Source organism: Stylophora pistillata, chromosome 5 (genome assembly GCF_964205215.1).
Source record: "Stylophora pistillata chromosome 5, jaStyPist1.2, whole genome shotgun sequence".
Classification (NCBI taxonomy): Eukaryota; Metazoa; Cnidaria; class Anthozoa; order Scleractinia; family Pocilloporidae; genus Stylophora; species Stylophora pistillata.
In genome coordinates this window covers 7,255,424-7,276,620 of record NC_142523.1, presented here as the reverse complement: position 1 = coordinate 7,276,620, position 21,197 = coordinate 7,255,424, and the positions used below count along the sequence as shown (strand labels likewise).

The following is a 21,197-nucleotide window of genomic DNA, read 5'->3' as shown; positions in this document are numbered from 1 at the left end:
CCTGCATGCGTAGCACGCCTATCTTTTGTTGTAGCCCGTTGCAATTGATTCACACGGATTTCTCATGAAATCTTACGGATGTAGTGATTCTGAGAATCTTCAGGTTAGCTCGTAGGAAAAGTGGGAATAAGTAGGGGTTAGAAACAGAAAAGCTCGGGCTCACTGTAAAAAGGACCAACACAGTGCAATATAAAGAATCTGGAGTTGACTCCGCAATCAGGAAGTGAATGGTTAATTTGCTGTTTGTACTATTCAAGGGGTGGAGGAAGCAGAGAAGTAAGCTCAACTTCAACAAGTTCAATAGGGGAGATCCTAGAGTGTACCAAGAAATTGTTTTTTCCTGATGGTGTCTCAGAGTCAGGCAGAGACAGTGAAATGACTTTTAATGTTGGAAACTTCAAGGAGGAAATCATAACTGACATAAAAGATGGCCCAAACATTATAAACATAAGTTGTGTTGTCGTTTCTTTAGGGATTTAAACACGCAGGGGCGTGCGATCAGTAAATGGCTGAAACTTTTCAGGGTTTTGTTTACATTGGCCGTTGTCGTGACTTTCATGGAATAATACGGGGGCTAAGACATCTATCGACGAGGAAAGGATAGATGGCTTTTAACCCTGTTAAATTCCTAGAAATGTTGTTCTCTGCGTGATTCCTCCTACACCGTTCTTGTTTTGTTATTTTGTTTCCGCACGACTGTGTTTAGGGCAGTTTCGACTTCCCTTCTGTTCGGTTCCGCGGGTAAATTTTATCCAAGCGAAGAGACAGTTAATGTTTATTTCAGAGACTTAAAACTATTCCTTGAGGCGAATGATATCGGACAGAGTAAAGCAGATGCTACAGATGCTACAGCTGCGGTTCCGGAAGCAGTCAACAAACGTATCGTGGCCTCAATGATTTCTGTGACGGCTCATGAATACTTACGGCGCGCTCCGACATTTGTCTAATCGATTTACCGGCTGTCTGGAACTGACCCGCTGTAGACCTCTCGCGGACTTACACTTTCCAACAAGCAAGTAATCGCTCGTTCTGAAGCGCTAATAACAGGCGCCTGCTCGCAGGTTAGGGTAAAATGGAACTCATAAGCAAAATGGAAACCTCTAATAAAAAATTATAAATTCATTTATTTTAAAAAAATTGAATAATCGATCAAAGAATAAATTTAAGACTCCTCCAAGAGAACGTCTCTATAATAATTCCCTAAAAGTTACATGAATTATACGGTTTCCTCTGATTGAGATAACGAAAGTCGCTGACCGAGACGAATGATTGCTCACTTTCATATAATGTCAAGCCTCTTCCTCTATCTCCAATCTAGCGCGTGCACTATGATTGGACAATCTCGTAGGCCGTATTTGATGGGACGGCCTGTTAAATTCAAAATGTTTTTTTGAAGTGAAATCTTTCCGCTCTGTTTGAACCCAGAGATATAACAAGAAACATCTTACTGACCTCGTTTTCTTGGTCGGTACTGTATAAGTCATGGAACATTGATTTTTCTGCTCCGATTTATAGGTGGTTTGCACGTTACGTCATAGACCACTTTCACAAATGGCTGCCGTATAAATATTCTTTTGTTTAAATTTAAATTAGCCCTTCTGGCCTCGCTTGAGATAATGTTTCTTTTGAATTTTGTACTGGAGAACGAGGCCAGTAGGGCTAATTTAAATTTAAACAAAAGAATATTAATCCCGCAGCCACTTACGAAAGTGGTCTATACCCGCCATGTTGGTGGACGTAAACAATAGATATCTCATTGGGTTCTTTTGTTCGTGCACCAGCATTTGTACCTTTCACCACCGTTACCCGTGTCTCTAGAGATTGGTTGCAAACCACCTAAAGCCCGCGACGTTACAAAAAAATGCCGTCCGTAACTTCCAGTACGGACCTTAAACTCGGTTAGTGCGAGGCATTTACAACATACTACAAGTGAATAACATAGGCTGGCTTGCAGGCTGCCAGAAGTAAATGAGTAATAACAAAAGTGTGTGATAGTTGGTCTAAATATTTCTATACTCTACTTTATAAGACGTTCTCAATAGGGTTAGCCGTTAGCCGTCAAACAGCAAAGAAATTTAGTCGTTAAGCTTAAAAATTGACAAATGTTAACCGTTAGTCGCAAAAAAAAAATAAATAATCGTAAAAATTTTTCCAATGTTCAATGCCATTTTGGGTAAACGGTTATCCGCAAAATGGTCAAAACTTTCACTGTTAGCCGAAAAACCTGTCACCCTCTAATAAAATGTAAATCTAACGAAGACTTGGTCAAAATATTGTTTTTTTCTACACTTGGCATACGTTCTAAGTATTTTCAAAGTAACCTCATCGAATTTCAAACAGTTCTATGTAACTGTAACTAACATTTTACGATGCCTGCCTAATTCGGATAATCGTTGCAGTTTCTATGTTCTCATTTGAAAAAAAAAGTAAAAATAAAGTAAATTACGGTAGAATTACCCTAATTGGAAACTGCTGGAGAAATTGAAGAGTGCAAGTTTTCTGTTAACTAAAATTATAACATGACCAAAGTAAAGCGCGCGCTCCGATAGGTCAATCCAGCGTCCACCATTTGCCCATGAGTGTACGCTGCTGACGTGAGAAAGTGCAAAGACTAGTTTTCGGCGCGCACTTGTTTTTTCTGGTCACGTAAGATTCGTTAAATAAAAGAAAACTCTTTTCCTACAATGTATCAATGCTATGTTTTGTTAAAAAGGCTAAAAAACTAGAAAAAAGTAGTTCAAGGGATATGGCTTTGCTACTGCGAGTTAAAGAGCAGTTCAGGCTCATTCAGGTTTGAGTAAGCGAGTACTAAATTTAGCACTAAATTTATCTATTCGCAGCAATTTCTTTGACTACGCTCTAAAGCTTAGAACTTAAGTTACTTTTAAAGGCTGGTACATGTCATCGCCATCACCGCCTCTCAAAGCCTCATACACTGTTCCGTTTCCGGACCTGCTTCTCTCATAAGATACATCAAACCCCAGAGTTTGCTCATAGGATGGGTTGTTACGGCCACCTGGGGAAAGGGGCTCTCTTGGAGCAGCATACTCTTCCTCACCACTATTTGGTCCGGTACCTGAATCTGGCCTCTCAAGCACATTATACAGGTTTTCATTATTTACACCATCTTTAAAAGATCCACCATCGGCACCAGGGCCATTATCTAGTACATTATAAAGAGGCTCTTGTGGGTGCTGTTGGGGGCCGGGCCTCTCAAGCACATCATAACTGTATTCATCATTTACACCATCTTCAAAGGCTCCACCATTAGTATCAGGGCCGTTATCTAGGACATTATAAAGAGGTTCCTGTTGGTCCTGCTTAGGATTGGGCCCCTCAAGCACATTATACACAGGGTTTTCCACTTGCGGTACCTGGCAGCTCCTAAGTGTGGGAGGCCTCTCAAGTACATTATAAAGGCATCCCTGATCATTTTCTTGTGAAATATCAGGTTTTTTAAGGACGTTATAGACAGCTTCAGTTACTGCACTTGATTGTTCCGTTGCATCACGTTCTGGTTGCCCTGTGGGATGCTGTCCTCTGTTTAAGGTCTGGTACCCTGGTGTCTCATGCAAAACGTTTTCGTCCAGGCTTTGGTAAACACGGTTTTCATATCTGTTTACTTCAGGTGCGCTGTAGATCGCTCCTCCATACCTTGGTTCTGGTGAGGATGATTGTGAATCAAGAGCACATTTAGTTTAAAACAACAAAATTATTCCTATCAATTCTAACATCATTGGGCATTCTCATAGACTTTGAATGACCACAGGACGAGCTATCCTCTTTAGCTACTTCACATTTCCTTCTAAATTTATTACGAGAATTCATATCAATATAACAATTTCTACCTGATAAGTGTGAATATTCTAAATAATAATAATAATAATAATAATAATATCAATTAATATCAATGTTCTAATGCGCTTTACAACACTGTGCGGGGGACTTTTTCCAGACTGCCAGCGGCTGTTTATAATTAATAATGAAGATGTTTTACAGATGCCCCCTCCCCCCAATTCCTAATAAACAGGCTAGACCACCTCACAGTAATCTCGTGAAGTGGGTTCTTTAACGTACCCTGCCTAACCAAATTAACTGACAGATGCAGGATACGGGACCTCTGGCTTTACGTCCTATCCGAGAAGACGAAGCAATGTGAGTGAACCGTCTTGCTTAAGGACACAACGTCGAGCCCCTGCCAGGACTTGAACCCGGGCCGTGTGACCTGGAGTCCAGCGCACTGACCACTGAACTACTCACGCCTCACTTATATTCTTATTATCTGTTTGCTGGATAACGTATGGATGTCATAGGGAGAAGTTACATGTTAATCACTTCTGGGAGGGTGAAACCATACAGGCGGGTGTAGTCAGGACACATCACTTTTACTCACCACTGTCTTTGACAACATCCTGGTAGGTTGGTTGACTTTCTTGATCAGTAAAAGATGTCACTTGTTTTCCCGTTTTTGTTCTCACTGAAATTAAATAAAATGTTCAATGCTGAACTAAGTTTACATCCGACACCTTGAAAATTTTGAAAATTAGTTTCATTGAATTTTTAGAGAAAATACATGGCTTAGAATAATTCACTATTGTTATTTTGCTCTATCACGCAAAACTCACATCGTTTTCATCTGTTATGCGATGACGCAAAAAGATGTTCGTGTATTTCATGACATTTATTTCAAGACAAATTGCGGCACTATCAGGGCTGTAGCCACGCCAGACTTCAGAACAAGACGAGGCAAGTTTCGAGCGCCGCATGCGCGAAACGCTAGGGGGGTCAGGGGGGGCATGCCACCCCCAGAAAATTTTGAAATCTAGAGGCTCAGAAATGCTCTTTTAAGCATTTTCCGTGGCATTTTTCTTCAAAAAAGTCAATCTTAATAAGTAGTTTCTTAGAAATCGACTTTGAAAAATAAGCTAGCGCTAAGAAGTCACGACGTTTCGACCTCTCTGAGGTCATTTTCAAGTGAGTTAGTTTTCCAAATCAGCATAAATATGTTGAAGCAAATTGGAGACGATAAAATGTGGCGAACGCTAAAATATGGGAAAAAGTATAAACAATATACAATGGAAGAGAATAAAAGAATAAAGGAATAAAATAATAAAATAATCGTAGCACGAATTCATCGCCAGAAATCGAGGACATTTTGCTCCCGCATTCATTGGTCAGCGGATTGAGGTCGGATGAAATCAAAGATGGCGGTCAAGACAAATTCCATATAAAACGTTGAACGATTTAAGTCCTGTGGACCTTCTTTATGGAGAAAAAAGCAAAAGAAAAACAACTTTCAACTGATCTCTTGGTATTTTTAAGGCAGAGCGACTTATAGCAATTTGCTGTCAGATGTAATGCAAGGGACATTCTGTACTAAGCTTCAATGTCCACTCAAACTGGCCTTTTTTTGTAATCGTCAAGATGTTTTGCACGAAATTCAGTTTCAAGTCACGTAATATCCCTAGGGACATTTCTCTATAAAAATGAACATGCGTTTCGAAAATCGTAACGGGAACACAAGGTTCAAGAAAGGGAAAGGAATACAGAATTGTAAGCACAATTAGCTCAAGAAAATTACGGCACAGTGCCTGAAAAGTAATTAGAGTAATCTGTTTATTTCAGTTTGACTTCACATGCTCATAAGAAAGGAGTGCAGAAATAAAGTTCCAAATTTTCCCGAGCTGTTAAAGTGCACCTAAACCCAAAAATTTTTTTTCGCTTAACGAAATAAGCGTATTTTTTGGAGTATTTCTGTGCAAAAATTTTTTTATTTGCCCAAATCTTCAATTTTCTGTGACCAGTCAAAATACGGAAAATCGGCCGCCATCTTGCCCCATAACCGAGTTTAAAGAGGAATGGCTCTAGCAGGTAATGTGACGTCAAATCGAGAACACGAAAGTCTGCATTTCACACATTTTCACTTGTTAGAGAAGGTTGTAGTCGATATTGTCCGAAAATATGCCGACTAAGTGTGTTGTAGGAGGATGTAGCAACGTGCGAAATTTGCAAGAGGGTATCGCGCTTCATACATTCCTCATACAACACACCTAGTCGGCATATTTCGGACAATATCGACGACAACTTTCCCAAACAAGTGAAAATGTGTGAAATGCAGACTTTCGTGTTCTAGATTTGACGTCACATTATCCACTAGAGCCATTCCTCTTTAAACTCGGTCGTGGGGCAAGATGGCGGCCGATTTTCCGTATTTTGACTAGGCACAGAAAATTAAAGATTTAAGCATATTAAAAAATTTTTGCACAGAAATACTCCAAAAATAAGCTTATTTCGTCAAGCGGAAAAAAAATTTTGGGTTTAGGTGCACTTTAAGGTCTGGATACAAGTTCAATACATAAGATGTCAGACATTTTGGAAATTGTAGCTTAAACCACTTGCATTAAATAATGGAAGATCTAGGCTAATCTTACTTGAAAAGGGCTTTTTCTCCCAGTTGAAAACACAGTTCAACGAACGTACTAATACAGATCTCTCTGATCTGCTTCTTAATTTTCGCGCGAGAAAATTTTCATTCAAGGCTGTACTTTAGTATGAGGGGGTCTGGATTGAGTTCATTTCCCGTCAAACATTGCTGAATTAGAAAAACAAATATGGCTACAGTTTGAAGGTTTCGCAGAGGGTTTTTCTTTTAACGCTTTCCCTTCTGGTGCGTCCTCAAGGATGGTCTCAGATCACAGACTCCACAGACCAAAAATAGAAATTTTTAAGCTCTTTTGGAAGTATCTCATCGTCAAGAAATGTCTCTTTTTATGGACGATTTGTTTACTTCGAACTTCCCTTAATTATTTAATGCGAGTCGGAGCTAGTTGACTCCCTGGAGGGTTGCTCCTCAAATCGGCGATCCTTTGCCATGGATTACGCTGTATTTGAAACATACTAGAGGTAATGGCTAGCCTCGAATATCGAACATTGCTGACTTCGCTAGAAGTAAGTAGACAAACAGCTTTTGAATTATTTTTATGTGAGAAGTACAGCTTAATCTTTACTGAACATGTTTCGAGTCGGAGGTAAGGAATAATCTTACTCGTATTTGTGGTATTTTGGATTTTTGTGGAAATCCCATACAATTCCTTACACGATTTCGCCGCCATTAACTTCTCAATACGCACGCGCGTCTGGTATTTTGACCCAAGTTTCTGGCAGTGGTTCTAAACAAATAGTGTGGCGCGAATTGAATTAGCAGTTACCAGAAGACATCACACAGAGTTTTCGAATCTTTACGAAGTGTCAGAACAATTTTGACTGTCTTGTTTTTTAAATGTTTTTTTTATCAAAGAACTGAAACCAACGCTAAACAAACAATGCGATTCAACTCGCGCCAAACTATTTGTTTAGAACAATTCGTGCTACGATTATTTATTCTTTTATTCCTTTATTCTTTTATTCTCTTCCATTGTGTATTGTTTACACTTTTTCACATATTTTAGCGTTCGCCACATTTTATCGTCTTCAACTTGCTTCAACATATTTATGCTGATTTGGAAAACTTACTCGAAAATGACCACGGAGAGGTGGAAACGTCGTGACTTCTTAGCGCTATCTTTTATTTCAAGTCAATCTTCGAAAAAAAAAAATTAAAGAAATAAAAAAGGCCAAAATCAAGACGTGACGTGGCAATAGTCCATTTTACAGTTGTGTGCTTGGTTGCCAAGCCTTTGAATGGGAGTGAGGCTAGGGTTGACCTTGTTATGATACAAACCTTGCTGCCTTTCAAATGTAAATCACTTTGTTATCATGCTAAGTAGATACAGGTCTCTATCACAACAAGGTCACCTTCAGCCTCACTCTGAATCAAAGGCTTAGCAACTAAGTACACAACTGTAAAATGGCCTATTGACTTGTCTTGCCTCATGGCAGGGCCTCAACAGCCCTGACTATGCTAATAAAAGATATTTTACCTGATGATGGTGTTCCTTGCTGACTGTTTTTCCTATGTAGAAAATTCCAACACATAAAATATTCAGAATGGAAAATTTTACACTTGAAACTGACTCATTATATTTCTGTTTTAGTAAAGTTCATAAAAGAATTACTTGTTAAGAAAATTCAAGGTAAAACTTTTGCTAAGAAACTGTGTACAAACAATCTTGTTCAATCATTGGGTTAAAAAAAGTTGTCAGTGATAAGTATAGAGATTCAAAAATGTGTGACAACATTGTCAAAAAGACTGCCACAAAAAGCGATCAAGTATGTGACAGAGGATACTTTCAAGGACAATAAATGATAATTATTCCACATTTATAGGGCATTGTGGCATATTCTGCGAGCTAAAATAAAGATTTTGGCGAGGTTCAAATATATTTTAATCTGCTGGCACACTTGCATAATTGTTTGTCATTTTTTTCAGTTTTTATTTTCTCAATTCCCTCCAGGTGATAATAATAGAAATACAATGTTCTTGGGCATATACATGTTTTGGGTCCTTCTCAAAGTCATCTTAGCCCTTGATTCTGAGTCGCGCCGAAAACAATTTTATGCTCACGAACATTAACTGTATTACTTATTAGCAACATCTTGATGGCTTGAAATCTTGAGAAAATGGTTACATGTGTATGTAGTCATGTAGATGAATCAGACTTACGATCTTCTCCTCTTGCAAAACACAACAAGAACAATAAGGACAATTGCAAGCACAACTGCACATGCCACAGCAACACCAATCAAAACTCCAGATCCACCATTCTTCTCGTTCGTTCTTGTGTCTTTGTCACCTGAGTTTCCAAAAGGTTCAGTCACTAAAGATGTCTGCAAGGAATAGCATCTGTTAGTAGAAACTAAAAACAGTGGATAGCATAGAAGTGTTCTGATTGGCTACACAAACTCTGACTATCCTTTGTTTGTTCACCTCTGAGCAAACAACGCAGGATTTCGCCCAAAAATATTGTAACCATTGTAAGAATAAAAGAGATACAAAATATATTTTTCTGCCATGATATGTTACTGTTTTAGTAATAACAACTATTGAACTCAGTGCCAGTGGCTAGAGATGGATTATGTAAATACAGTCGAACTTCTAAAAGTAATAGGCCAGAGTTTTTATTGGTTTATATATTGCCATAATAACCCACTTGGGATATTGACATTGGAAGAATAGGAGAAAAGTTTGTTAATCAAGAGTAGAGGTGGGTGGTCTACAAACCTTTCAAGTCAATGTCGATGACAGCCTTTTGCATATCAAGAAATGGTCTATTGTTCTGGCTCAACTTATGACATTAAGTAGTAAACAATAGCCCTTTCGTTCTTTGTGGTGGTGAGGGACTTTGGCCAAAGCGGCACAAAAAAGTTTGTGACTAATTGGAAAAAAATTTTTGGCATGACAATTTAGCTATTTTGGAAGAGTAGGTAGCGCATATTTGCACACGACAGGTAAATTGTCACCGGAGTACCCCAAGGGAAAATTTAATGCTGATTTAGCCGCTTTGGGGGAGTGGGTATTGTAAATTTGTTTTGTCGAGTCAACTCTCAATGGTCTACCCCAGGAAAAAATTGACCGCTAATGTGGCAAAGCACTCGTCAAGAATTCAAAATACGTTATGTGTCTCATTCAGACCACCTCTCTCCATATAAATCTTTCTCCAGACACTGTCATAGTTCTAAACTAAAGTCTAGTCTTTCCAAGCGTTTAAATTTCCCGCTCGTATGTTAATCGGAAACTTTGACAAATCCCTCGTGTTCTGAAGCTGTTGCGCCATTGTTCAAAAATGGCCATATAGGGTCATTTTTCACTTGTCTAACAAAGCCTATCATTATCAAAGTTGAGCCACTTTTCTTTATACGGATAATGTAAAATTTTGGTTCACACCTTAGAAGGCTCTGTTGGTTTTGTAAAAACAGTCACTGCCCTCTTTGGTGTAGTCTTTGCCACAGTGCTTGGTGTCACTGAAAGGTAATGGATACTCATTTCAGCAATGGCTTGAAAGTTCTTCATTTTTGTGGCCACTGCCTCCTACAGGAGGCGAAGCCACATAAAAATGTTATGGTTTTTAGTTTACCCTTAGTTGTTACTGTAACAAATAGCAGTGCATCCTCTCCCCTCTTCAATAAGATGCTCGTCCATTTCATGTTAACTAGCCCCAACCAATAATTAACAAGACATCCAGTTCAAAAAATGATTTATTGTTACAGATTTGCTGTCAGAAATGGTAATTAACCAAAACATCTGGGTTTGAGCCCACTGCTAGACTAAGTCATCAGGGTGGCATTCTAAGAGGAAGGCACTAAACCCCTCACCCAGTCTCTCTCTCTCCTCACAGGAGTAGATCAGGAGTAGAAATGGGTACTTGCTAACTGTAAGTAAGCCTGAGGTAATACTGCAAGTGTAGCACAGTAGTAAATTGGCCTCCAGTGCAGGAAGAGTATCAAATGTTCCAACTTGCCTCATGCTACAGGAATCAGTATTTTATGTTGAGCCATAAAATCTACTTCCATGCAAGTTACGTGGTTATAGCCTTCACAACTATCAAATAAATAAAGGAACATTAGGATAAATACCCCTTTACGTTTTCACTAATTACCCCAAACTGAGAATTCTAAACTTTAAAAGACAGTTCCTAAGCTGCTTCTGAGCTCTTTATCCGGCAGGTTGAAAGCTATGATTCTTAAAAATTCTAATGACGAAACACTCACCTATAATTTGCCCTGAGGTCTTAAAAATCAGACAAGCAGTTTTGGGTGGTCGAGTTGCAGATGCTGAATAGTTACAAGTCGCTGTTACCTGTACAATTCTGCCAAACAGGTTCTTGTCTCTGGTATCTGCCCACTAACCAAATGCAAGCAAAATGACCACAACATAAATTAATCTATACAGAGCTCTGAGCATAATCATGATAGCTAGGGATGGTTTAAGCCCAAAATTGAAAGTTCTTCATAATTCTCCAAAAACATTCTAGCCATTGTTAACCAAGCCATCTTAATTCAGCTGCCTCAAAACAGTCTAATCCAGCAATGTAGGAGTAATTAAGAAACACTACAAGATGTCTTTCAACGTTTGAAGACTTCATAAAATTATCTACTTTCCACACATTTTCCACAGTTAGTTCGCAAATCACCACACTTTTGAGACCTCCCTATTTCAGACTCTTTACAGTTCAATTTTTGCAAAAAGCTAGCCCAGCTACCCACAACCTACTGAAATGCTTGTGATCCACATCACAGTCTGCAGCAATGACAGAGGTCCTCAGCCCACTCCACAGCCTTGAAACCCATTTCAAAGCTGTTTGGTAATATGCTAATGCCAATACCATGAGCTCTGTGAAGCCTATCTTAAAAATTCAAGATAGACTATGATAAGTTTCCTAGCATGATCGAGGTCCAATCATTTCCAATCTAGCTTTGCAACAGTTTTGTTTGCTGTGAAGTGAGTGAAGGACCACTGAGCTGTGAGGTTTGTTAGGGGCTATGAGTCAGGGGTTATTAGTTGCTGAGCCACTGGCTTGCTTCATGCAAAATCTTTCACAAACCCTGGATACAGTTAGAACCTTGAAAACTAGTTCTCCCTGCACGTCTACCACTTTAAAGATGTCTTGGTTTATTCCCATCCACTTGTTTTCCATTTGATAATTGTAGTACCCTGCACTTCCAGCATCAACTTGACAGCTTTGATAGATATTAGCTGAATTGATATTCTCCTGTCCCCCACTTGCAAGGTTAAGGGATTTCAGAAAAAAGGGCCACTCAAAGAAATGTGAGCAAACTGTGAAAAAAAATAAAATTACAACACATCAACCATCTATTTTGACAAGTTCTAGCCTAATAATCAACATCAACCATGGAATGCAAACTTTTTAAAGGAGCTCCGGTAGGGTTCTATGATGGCAGTTGGAACATGAACCATCTACTTCTGTAAGTTTCCACTCTATTTCATGGCATTAGTGTCTTCAAGTACACCATCTTCTAGCTGGCTGTTCATATTTAAAACAAATTCTTATTTATCATGAGACCCATGCTATATGGCTGGACAGGTTGACGCAACATAGGTGCTAAAACTTGGAATCACCTGAAACCACCTGAAACCATCTAAAACCACAAAGGAAACCTTCAAGGAAACTGTGATTCCATTGTTCTTGTTGAAAACACACTCAATGGCAGATATTAGATCTGAGCCCGCGTAAAAGCGGTTTTGTCTGAAGATGCATGGAATCGAGGCACTTGGGCCAAAGGCTTTGTAAATTCTCAAAGGTATCACTGTATATTTTAAGATAACTCGCATTTTACGCAATGTTTTTACTTTTATCGAGAATCTGAAGCATTCAAAAGGCAAAGATAGCAATGGTTAGACATTGTATTGCATTTGGATGCAACAACCGGAGCGATAAACCACATTGCAAGCATCTTTCGTGGCATTCACTGCCACTGAGCAACAAGAAACTTCTGGCGACTTGGCTAGTCAAGATTAAACGGGAAAACACGCCCGTAAGTAAAAATTTCTTTTATGCAGTGAACATTTTGAAAAGGAAAACTTATCCAAGTCATATGCTGGCCGGAAAGTAAGTCTTAAGTCAGACTCAGTTCCGACAATATTCAGTTTCTCCGAACAGAAAACCAAAAGGAAGGCTCCGAGGGAAAGACGCTTGATTGATGATGACTTTCCGGCCAAGATGTTGCAGTGTGGTTTATCGCTCCAGTTGTTGCATCCGAATGCAATAAAATGTCTAACTATTGCTATCGTTGCCTTTTGAGTGCTTCAGATTCTCGATAAAAGTAAAAAAATAGCGTAAAATGCGAGTTGTTTTTAAATATACAGAGTTACCTTTGAGAATTTACAAAGCCTTAGGCCCAAGTGCCTCAATTCCGTGCACCTTTAAACAAAACCGCTTGTACACGGGCTCAGATCTAATATCTGCCATTATGTTTTGATTTTCTAAATTATGTTTTCGATCTTCTCTGAATTATGTTCGGCTGATGGACTGGGCATCGCAGTAAGAAAGCAACGAGAAACCCTGGGACGGGAAAAACTACCGCCTTTTGTAATTATTCATTATCATATAAGGGGCAAAATTACTGAATTGTGATTGGACAGAACAGAGGGCATTTTTACTTAATTTTTGTAATTGCCCCGGGCAAAATTACTTGAAAATGATTGGCTAAAAATCGCTTAGCAACGGCTGCCAAGGTAAAGAAATTTCTGTTTGTTTTGTAACAATGGCGTCCCGTTTTGCGCGAGATCAGTAATCTGAAATAAGTCACGACTTTGTTGACCGAGTCGGTTAACGAGGGGGAAGTCCCGTGAAGAACTACAGCGACTCCTTCGCTTCCCCCTCGTTAACCGACTCGGTCAACAAAGTCATGACTTCTCTCAGAAGCCTTATTGCCTTCTGACTTTTGTTCGCCTTCTCTCCATCTTCAGCTTCTTCGTGGTCCCTCTTTCTTTCTTCCTTCCTCTGCCATTTCCATATAAACCAAGACGTCGGACTTGTTAATTATGAATATAAATTACGAAAGGTGGGAGTTTTTCCCGTCCCAGGGTTTCTCGTTGCTTTCTTACTGCGATGCCCAGTCAATAAGCCGAACATAATTCAGTGAAGATCGAAAACATAATTTAGAAAATAAAAACATAATTTGGCATGTCATATCGAACAACAGAAGGTAAAAATTCGGCAGCAGGGAAGATAAAAGTCGAAAATGGAGAATATAATTTAGACAATAAAAAAATTATTCGGCAGCTTCCGAATACAATTGAGAGCTACGTAATAACAGAAATCGTATCGCAATTATTGAAGTTAAAAGAGTAGAACATAATTCCATGCAACGCTGGAACATAATTCTGTAGTTCGGCCAAATGAAATATCAAATATCATAACATAATCTGTTTTCTAATTTTGAGCCTAATAATGCTTCCTTGAAGAAACCTGCATCTCCTATTTGTAAAGGATCCCAACTGGACTTGTGCAAAAGAGTCAGCACGCATTAAGCTCTGTAAACTCTTTAAACTCACTGATTTAATGTGTTAACAAAAAAGCAAGTAATCTAAAGAATTCACTCACCGGCATTGTCAGAACATCCATACACTTCAACTCTGAGACATCTAAATCCTGCTCTGTTATACCTTTTTGGATATATTCTAAGGAATCTTGTTTCAAAAGTCCCTCTGAAGTTGTTGTATTTTATGGTGTCTGTGTCACCATTTCCAGTAAATTTCTGAAAGCAGACATCAAATAAAACATTTATTTAAAAGAAAAAAAATATTGAAAATGCAGAATGTCTTGATTAATTAATTCCTCCTGATAACAAAGGAGAAAAAATTGAAAAAGGCTTTGCAGTTGATACATACAAGTAAAGATCAATTTATTTCATTTGGTGGGTTTCCAGATACAATTGTAAACTACAAGTTGCATAATTGATCCATGAAAATCTTTCCTGAAATCTCATATTAATCGCATTTTTTGAAAAATATATCTAAGACCCTGGGTATAATCTCCAGTGCATCTCATTACTTATCACAGCAAAAACTAAATTATCTTAAGTTTTGATTACACCTTACTCTGCCCCTACTTAACTTACTGCACCATAGCTTAATGGTCTTCTACTTGCAACAGATCTGAACCAACTATTACTGTTCCAATGACATGCTGCTTAAATTATATTTAATCTTCACTTTCGTGCTCATACTGCTCCATTATTTTTTAAATCAAACATCTTGGATATCTTCAAGATTAATTCTTTTTATGGACTGTATTTTTCAAGAACCAAAAAGTTGGAATTCCTTACCTAATGATATTAGGCAGTCTGAAAATTTTGCTGATCTTTTAAAAGTCGTCTTTGAGATAAGAAACACCTTATAATGTTAAGTAAACTTTGATCAAATTAAAAAAAAGAACAATATGGGTGAGGCACAAGGGTTAAGAGGGGGGGGGGGGGGAGCAGAAGTGATTTTATTCATCAAGCTTTTAAGCCTGACAGTCAATATTTTCTTCTAACCTTGCATCATTATGGTAGTAAAGTCTCCTGCATCTATTAATTAGTTAATTTAGTTAGGCAGGGGACGTTAAAGAACCCACTCACGAGATTACTGTGATGTGGTCTGGCCTGTTTACTGGGAATTGGGGGGAAGGGGAATCTTCAAATAGGTTTCCTTCGATTGTTTGTAAACTGCTGGTGCAGTCTGGCCAAAGTCCCCCGAAAAGTGTTGTGATGTGCATTTGATCATATCCACATGTTAATTTGTGCAATATAAATAAGAAATTATTGTTAATCATTATTATTATTAAAAGTTTTTTACTGTTACCACCTGCTTGGTTAAATTGATATATCTTAAGCTTGTACTTGAAAGTTTGTCCTTGAAAGTTTGTCAGAGGCCATTTAAAATTAATGAAATATAATTTTGCATGACCCCTAAGATACAATCGAATTTTTTTTTATAGTTTTTTAGAAGCATTAAGTAATTACCATCATCTTGTAATGTAATACTCATGGAAAAATGGAAATTTAAACATATCATAGTTAAATATTTAGTACCTTTTTTTTGTCATTTTCATCTTTGTATTCAAACCATGTTCCACCATCATAACTGTACTCTATCTCAAATGTTTTTACATAGTTTTCAAAGGTTCCTCTAAAACCTTGAGTGGCAATGGCTGACAGATGCCTGACCTCCTTTAAGTCGATCTCAAGGAATCCTTTGTCACTACCAGTGCACCAGGCCTTATCATTATTTAGTCTTCCATCCCAAGGACTAGTGCCAACAAAACTAGGTGGGGCACTTAGTTGGGAATCACTGATTTTCCCACTTTCCATACCAAGTGCTTGTGAGCAATCTGCAAAGTAACCACAGATGACAAATTAATTCAGCATATTCAGGACTATATGATTCAACGGGTATAATGTTTAGTACAATGGGTGATAATTATAGCAGAGATATGTTTATTAAGTAAAGGTGCTCATCTTAAGAGAGCAGGCAGGTACAACTGTTTTATTTCATAAACTATTAATAATAAATTGTAAAAGGCCTCTTCATGATGTTATAAAATTCATACAAGCAAGAGTTTCGCTTAATGAACAGTCCTCAAATGTCTTTAAGGACTGTTCTACTTGAGAATACGCAAACCTCCACACAGTAATCAATAGTAAGAATCACCACTACAATTATAGAGTTTTAGATCCATCAAATATTGAAAGTCATTTGACATGGAGGTAAAACAGTATTTCAGGAAACCCATATGTTTATCACAAAATTTATTTCATACTCAATGTCCTTGCAGATTCCTCTTTTATCTATGACCAATTCATTTACTAATCAGTATTTCTCTCATTCATGTTCACTATTTCTACCATTTGTAAAATCTAAAGTGCAGAAATACAAGGATTGTTTTAATTTTACAGGACTCTCAGGCAAGAGGCTCATTTTAGGAAGGGGATTATCAGAAAAAGTTCCCTTCAATCCATAACTTGTTAAGGGCTACAAAGTCAGTCACTTAATTCTTTTCTTCATACATCTTATGGGTCAATCAATTTGAAGCTTCAACATCCCCTATTCCTATCCATGTAACCCCCTGGCATTTTTGAACTTGAAGACTGGTTCATTCAAATTCCCAGCCCTGGGCCAAAATCGTATTAAAATACACTTCCCAATTTGCCGGTCTAAAAAGGACGAGAACAGCGACCATGACTTTTTATCCATTGACCATCAATTGATTTTACCTAGCTTTCTAGCTTTAAAACCTAGACCTTGCTGACTTTTCATTCTATGCCATTTGCAAACAAAAGTTCTCTCTTTACCTTTAAACACCTCCATATTAAAAGATAAAACACACGTATTCTGCTGGAAAGACTTGACACTTCTTAATTAGGGATCCAGGCAAAGTTCAAATTCCCCACCCACAGGCATGAACAACAGTCAAATGCCATTGGTTGCATTGGAAGGGGGGGCAGGGTTGAACCTTTGAATGGATCAGAGGAACACCCTGAGTGAGCTAAGCTATCCCTTTAAGGGCCCACATTCCCCCTTAAAAAATTGAAATTATGAGCAAAGGACGAAATAATATTGCCACAGTTAAATGCTTTACAACTGGTTATAATGTAGTGTTGTTTTACAACTGGGCTTCAGAATGCTTTGGTTAGAATTTCCATGTATTTTGTGGCCTGCATAATCAAATTTAGGCTGAAGAAATTTCATCATTATCGTGTTTATGTCATCACAGGTCGTAAATCTCCTAAAACTCGTTTGATGGATCATCTTGTAAATAGAATGAAATTTAAATTAAGCAATCATCATCATCATCAATCTTTACTTATACACGAAATTGTATCATTTTACATGGTCTTCCTAGGAATCGTGTTTGAACTAAACTAAAATACTCTAAGGAACTATTGACTATAATATTAAAAATACAAAACTTACATCATGAATAATAAGGAACTATTAGCTATAATGTTAAAAATACAAAAACTTACATTGTTGGTAATAAAAGTTACAATGGTGTATCAGAAAAATCTTTCCCATGAAATGAAGTTTTAAAAACATTTAAACTAGGCAGTTTTCTAATCTCTGAGGGAATCCTGTTCCACAGAACAGATCCTCTGTAGTGTTGGCTCCCTTTTGCAGACTCAGTTCTGAGTCTGGGGACATAATAATTTAACTCAGAATTTCTAAGATTGTGTGAATGTACATTTGAGGTGTTGGTAAAGATCCGCCTCAGATACAATGGGGAAAGATTATTATGGGTTTTATACATTGTCACAGCCAACTGTTTAAGTCTTACATATTCCAGCCTTTCCCAGGCAAGTTCATCCAACAAAACACTTGAGCAAATGTCATAATTAGAAAAGATGAGAATTCTAGCAGCCCTATTCTGCAGCTTTTGAAGTTTGTTTGCTAGTCCCTTATTGATATTACCCCATACGGCACCACAGTAATTAAATTATGGCATTACCAGTGGATTGTACATATTCACTCTAGTATCAAGTGGTACTAAATGACTTACATGCCTTAAAATAGCAATTAATGCCAGCAGATATTTTCTTTGAAATGGTATGAATGTGTGGGCGCCAGTTCAAAGATTCATCAATTTGAACTCCAAGGGTTTTATGTTTAATTACTCTTTCTAAGGGTGTATTATTGACTTTGACTGTGAAGTCACTATTTATTTGGGATAATTTAAATTGGCTCCCTATAAGCATGTATTTAGTCTTCTTAACATTTAAAGTTAATTTGTTTGCTGACAGCCATGACTGGATTAAATTCATATCATAATTCATTTTATGTTCAAGGACACATGGGTCTTCTGCAGATGTGGTAAGAGTAGTATCATCTGCATACATTCTGGGTTTTGAAAACAAATTACATGAAGGGAGATCATTAAATATACATATTGAATAAGAGAGGGCCCAAAATTGACCCCTGTGGAATACCACATGTTATATTACAGAAATCAGATTGAACTCCATCAATGAATGTTTGTTGCTTTCAATTAGATAAATAGGAGAACTGGAACCAGTTTAGAGATTTTGAGTTTAAGCTTTTCCAGAAGGATGGCATGATCCATGGTATCAAAAGCTTTTTTCAAGTCCAGGAATATCACACCATTTAAGAGATTTTTTGTCAATATTCCATAACCATTCATTCGTAGCCTCAAGTAAAGCTGTTTCAGTGGAAAACATAGGTCTGAAGCCAGATTGTGATTCAGTTCACAAATTATTATTATTTAAATATTCATATAATTGATTAAAAACCACTCTTTCAATTAATTTACTTACTATAAGCAGAACTGAGATAGATCTGTAGTTGTTAAGATCAGTCCTGAGGTCTTCTTTAAATATTGGCAAAACTCTAGCTCACTTCCAAGCATTTGGAAATATTCCAGTGGTAATTGACTGGTTTATTATTAAAGTTAGACTGTGAGTAACTATGGGAGACGCTTCTTTCAGGAGACACGCTGAGATGTTATCAAGACCACCTGGCATGATACTTTCGCCAAATTAAAAATGTGTTCTGCGGGGGTAATTTATATATCTTATTAACCAAGCGCGAGGGCTGTGCTGGGAGAATATCAGCCCGAGGTCTTGACGGTACGGACCGAGCGCAGTGAGGTCTGTACAAAAAAGACTGAGGGCCGATATTCTTCCAGTATGGTCCCGAGCAAGCTTGGTTAATAAGAGATTTATTATACGACTGAAGTTCAAAGGGACACAAGTGCGGTATCATTCGGGACCATTCAGGACAGTGCCCGGTCCAATACTGAGAGAATATTGACCGGCAATAGAGCATTTTGATTGGTTGATTTTAGTTATTGGCCCTCTGACTGCCCGAGTTGTGTAATAAAGTCAGTAACATTGCTGGATGTATCTTTAATTTCAGAGTCTAAGGAAGGTCCTATTTTGGAGAAATGTGTGTTGAGTATATTACTGATTTTGATGGGGTCAGTATTTACAGTATCCCCAATGCCTAGCTGAGTTATCTTACTAAATTTAGGCCCTGTTTACAAGCAAGGAGGGTAACCCTTTTGCTAGGGTTACCCTAGCAGGCGGGTCAAAGATTGCCTGGGTTTACAAGCAAAATTTCACAGGTAGGGTTACCCTACCACCTGGGACAACTTACCTATGCCTGGTAACCGCATGCATTTTTATCAATGTTCAAAGGGTCTGGAAACAAGTAAAAAGTTGTCACGGGTAGGCGAGTTATCCCCAGCAGAGCGTTTACAAGGCAGCTAGGGTAACCCTAGCTGCTTTGTAAACACGTCGATGAAAAAAAGAAATGTGGGAGCGTTAGGGTAACCCTCCTGCCAGGGTAACCCTACCTGCTTGTAAACAGGGCCTTAGGTTCATTTCCAATTACCGTAATTTCCGGCCGTTTACCCACGGGTAATCTGTTGATTTTGCCTTAAACACGCGCCACTGCGGGTAATAGGGAAGTGCGGGTTATGTGACAATTTTGAAATCTAATGGCGGTTGAATTGAAGAAAATTCTCACCTATCTGCGTTTCCACCTCTCTGATGAATTTTACTGTATTAAGAGTGCCACAAAGCGGCACGAAAACATGATGCCGACTCGAGTTTATTTCACGCACAATTAGTTGCGCGACGAACAAATTCCCTGCACGCGTGTAAACCGGCAAAACCTTGGTCTCAAATATAAACCGAGGATAACCGGCGCATCAGTAACAAATTTCCAGTTGACACTAGCTTCAGCTGAAGAGAATTTTCCGTTTTAAGGGACTTGTCAGGCCTAGTAGAACCAGAGATATCGATTTTTTGGAGAAATCAACATGGCGCTGAACGATCGTAATCGCACAAAATGTGGCCACAAATTCGCATTCTGTCAAGTATGCAACGTTGTGAATTCTAGAGCACATTTGCACAAATTTCCTTCGTTTTTAAGGTGCGGGTTGTCCACCACTGAGTGCGGGTAATCTGTTGATTTTTTTTTTTCGCTGCATGCAATAATCGGCCGGACTGCGGGTAAACGGCCGGAAATTATGGTAGTCTGTTAACTCCCTTCCAAGTATTCTTTATGTTTCTACAGTTATCTTTGAAGAAAGCATTATAATAGTTCATTTTAGCATTCTTTATTTCATAAGTAACCTTATTCTTCATATGTTCGGTAAGAAGTCCAATTGCGATCTGTTGGGAACCTTGCATGATGAGGCCAACTTTTTGAGTTTGTCTCTGAAAAATTAGCCTTTTTAGCTCTGGAGTAATCCAGGGGGAAGAGATTCCTTTCACTCTCTTCTTCTTTAATGGTGCACGGCTATCAGCAATTTCTAAGAACATATGTTGCCATATATCCCAAGCAATGTCAGGATTTTGTTCCTGTTCAATCAGATGCCACGGGACCATAGATAAATCAGTTCGAAAACTATGTGGAATAAAATTTTTAAAGTATCTGCTCGTTACAGTCTTTGGATTTGATTTGAGGATACAAATCTTTCTTATTGCATACACCAGACAGTGATCACTGATTCCGATATCGGTGACTCCGGAGTCCGAAAAATTCCACGGATGATTAGTTAAAAACACATTAATAATAGATGATGTAAGCTGTGATTAATTGCCTATACTGGTCACTATTATTATCACGATCATATTGATTCATACTCCTGTTAAAACGCTTTCAATGCCAACAATTTACTTACTTCCAAACAGGAACTTCTTTATGTTTGCTGTATTACCACAACTTCCTAATTCTGGGAGGAAGGTTGGAGTTTCGCGTTTACATGAACAGCTACACAGCGTGCTTTTTTCCA

General features: G+C 38.2%; 1 protein-coding gene across 3 annotated transcripts in view; it reads right to left on the bottom strand.

Moving 5' to 3' along the window:
• Nucleotides 1–1,104: 1,104 nt before the first annotated feature.
• The window catches only part of LOC111346052 (uncharacterized), a 91,715-nt gene continuing 71,622 nt past the window's right edge, over nucleotides 1,105–21,197 (bottom strand). Inside the window, exons 1-10 of one of the 3 annotated variants that reach the window (XM_088759398.1) lie at nucleotides 21,087–21,197; nucleotides 15,475–15,773; nucleotides 14,004–14,157; nucleotides 11,481–11,713; nucleotides 10,648–10,780; nucleotides 9,824–9,900; nucleotides 8,603–8,766; nucleotides 7,920–7,951; nucleotides 4,394–4,477; nucleotides 1,105–3,661 (exon numbers count right to left, since the gene is read on the bottom strand). The exon at nucleotides 21,087–21,197 is cut by the window's right edge and continues 226 nt beyond it. In XM_088759398.1, the coding sequence (XP_088615524.1) occupies nucleotides 2,874–3,661; nucleotides 4,394–4,477; nucleotides 7,920–7,951; nucleotides 8,603–8,766; nucleotides 9,824–9,900; nucleotides 10,648–10,780; nucleotides 11,481–11,713; nucleotides 14,004–14,157; nucleotides 15,475–15,773; nucleotides 21,087–21,197 (2,075 nt within the window). In that variant the 3' untranslated portion in view covers nucleotides 1,105–2,873. The remainder of the gene's footprint in view (nucleotides 3,662–4,393; nucleotides 4,478–7,919; nucleotides 7,952–8,602; nucleotides 8,767–9,823; nucleotides 9,901–10,647; nucleotides 10,781–11,480; nucleotides 11,714–14,003; nucleotides 14,158–15,474; nucleotides 15,774–21,086) is intronic. The other 2 variants (XM_088759399.1, XM_088759400.1) reach the window with 2 other exon arrangements.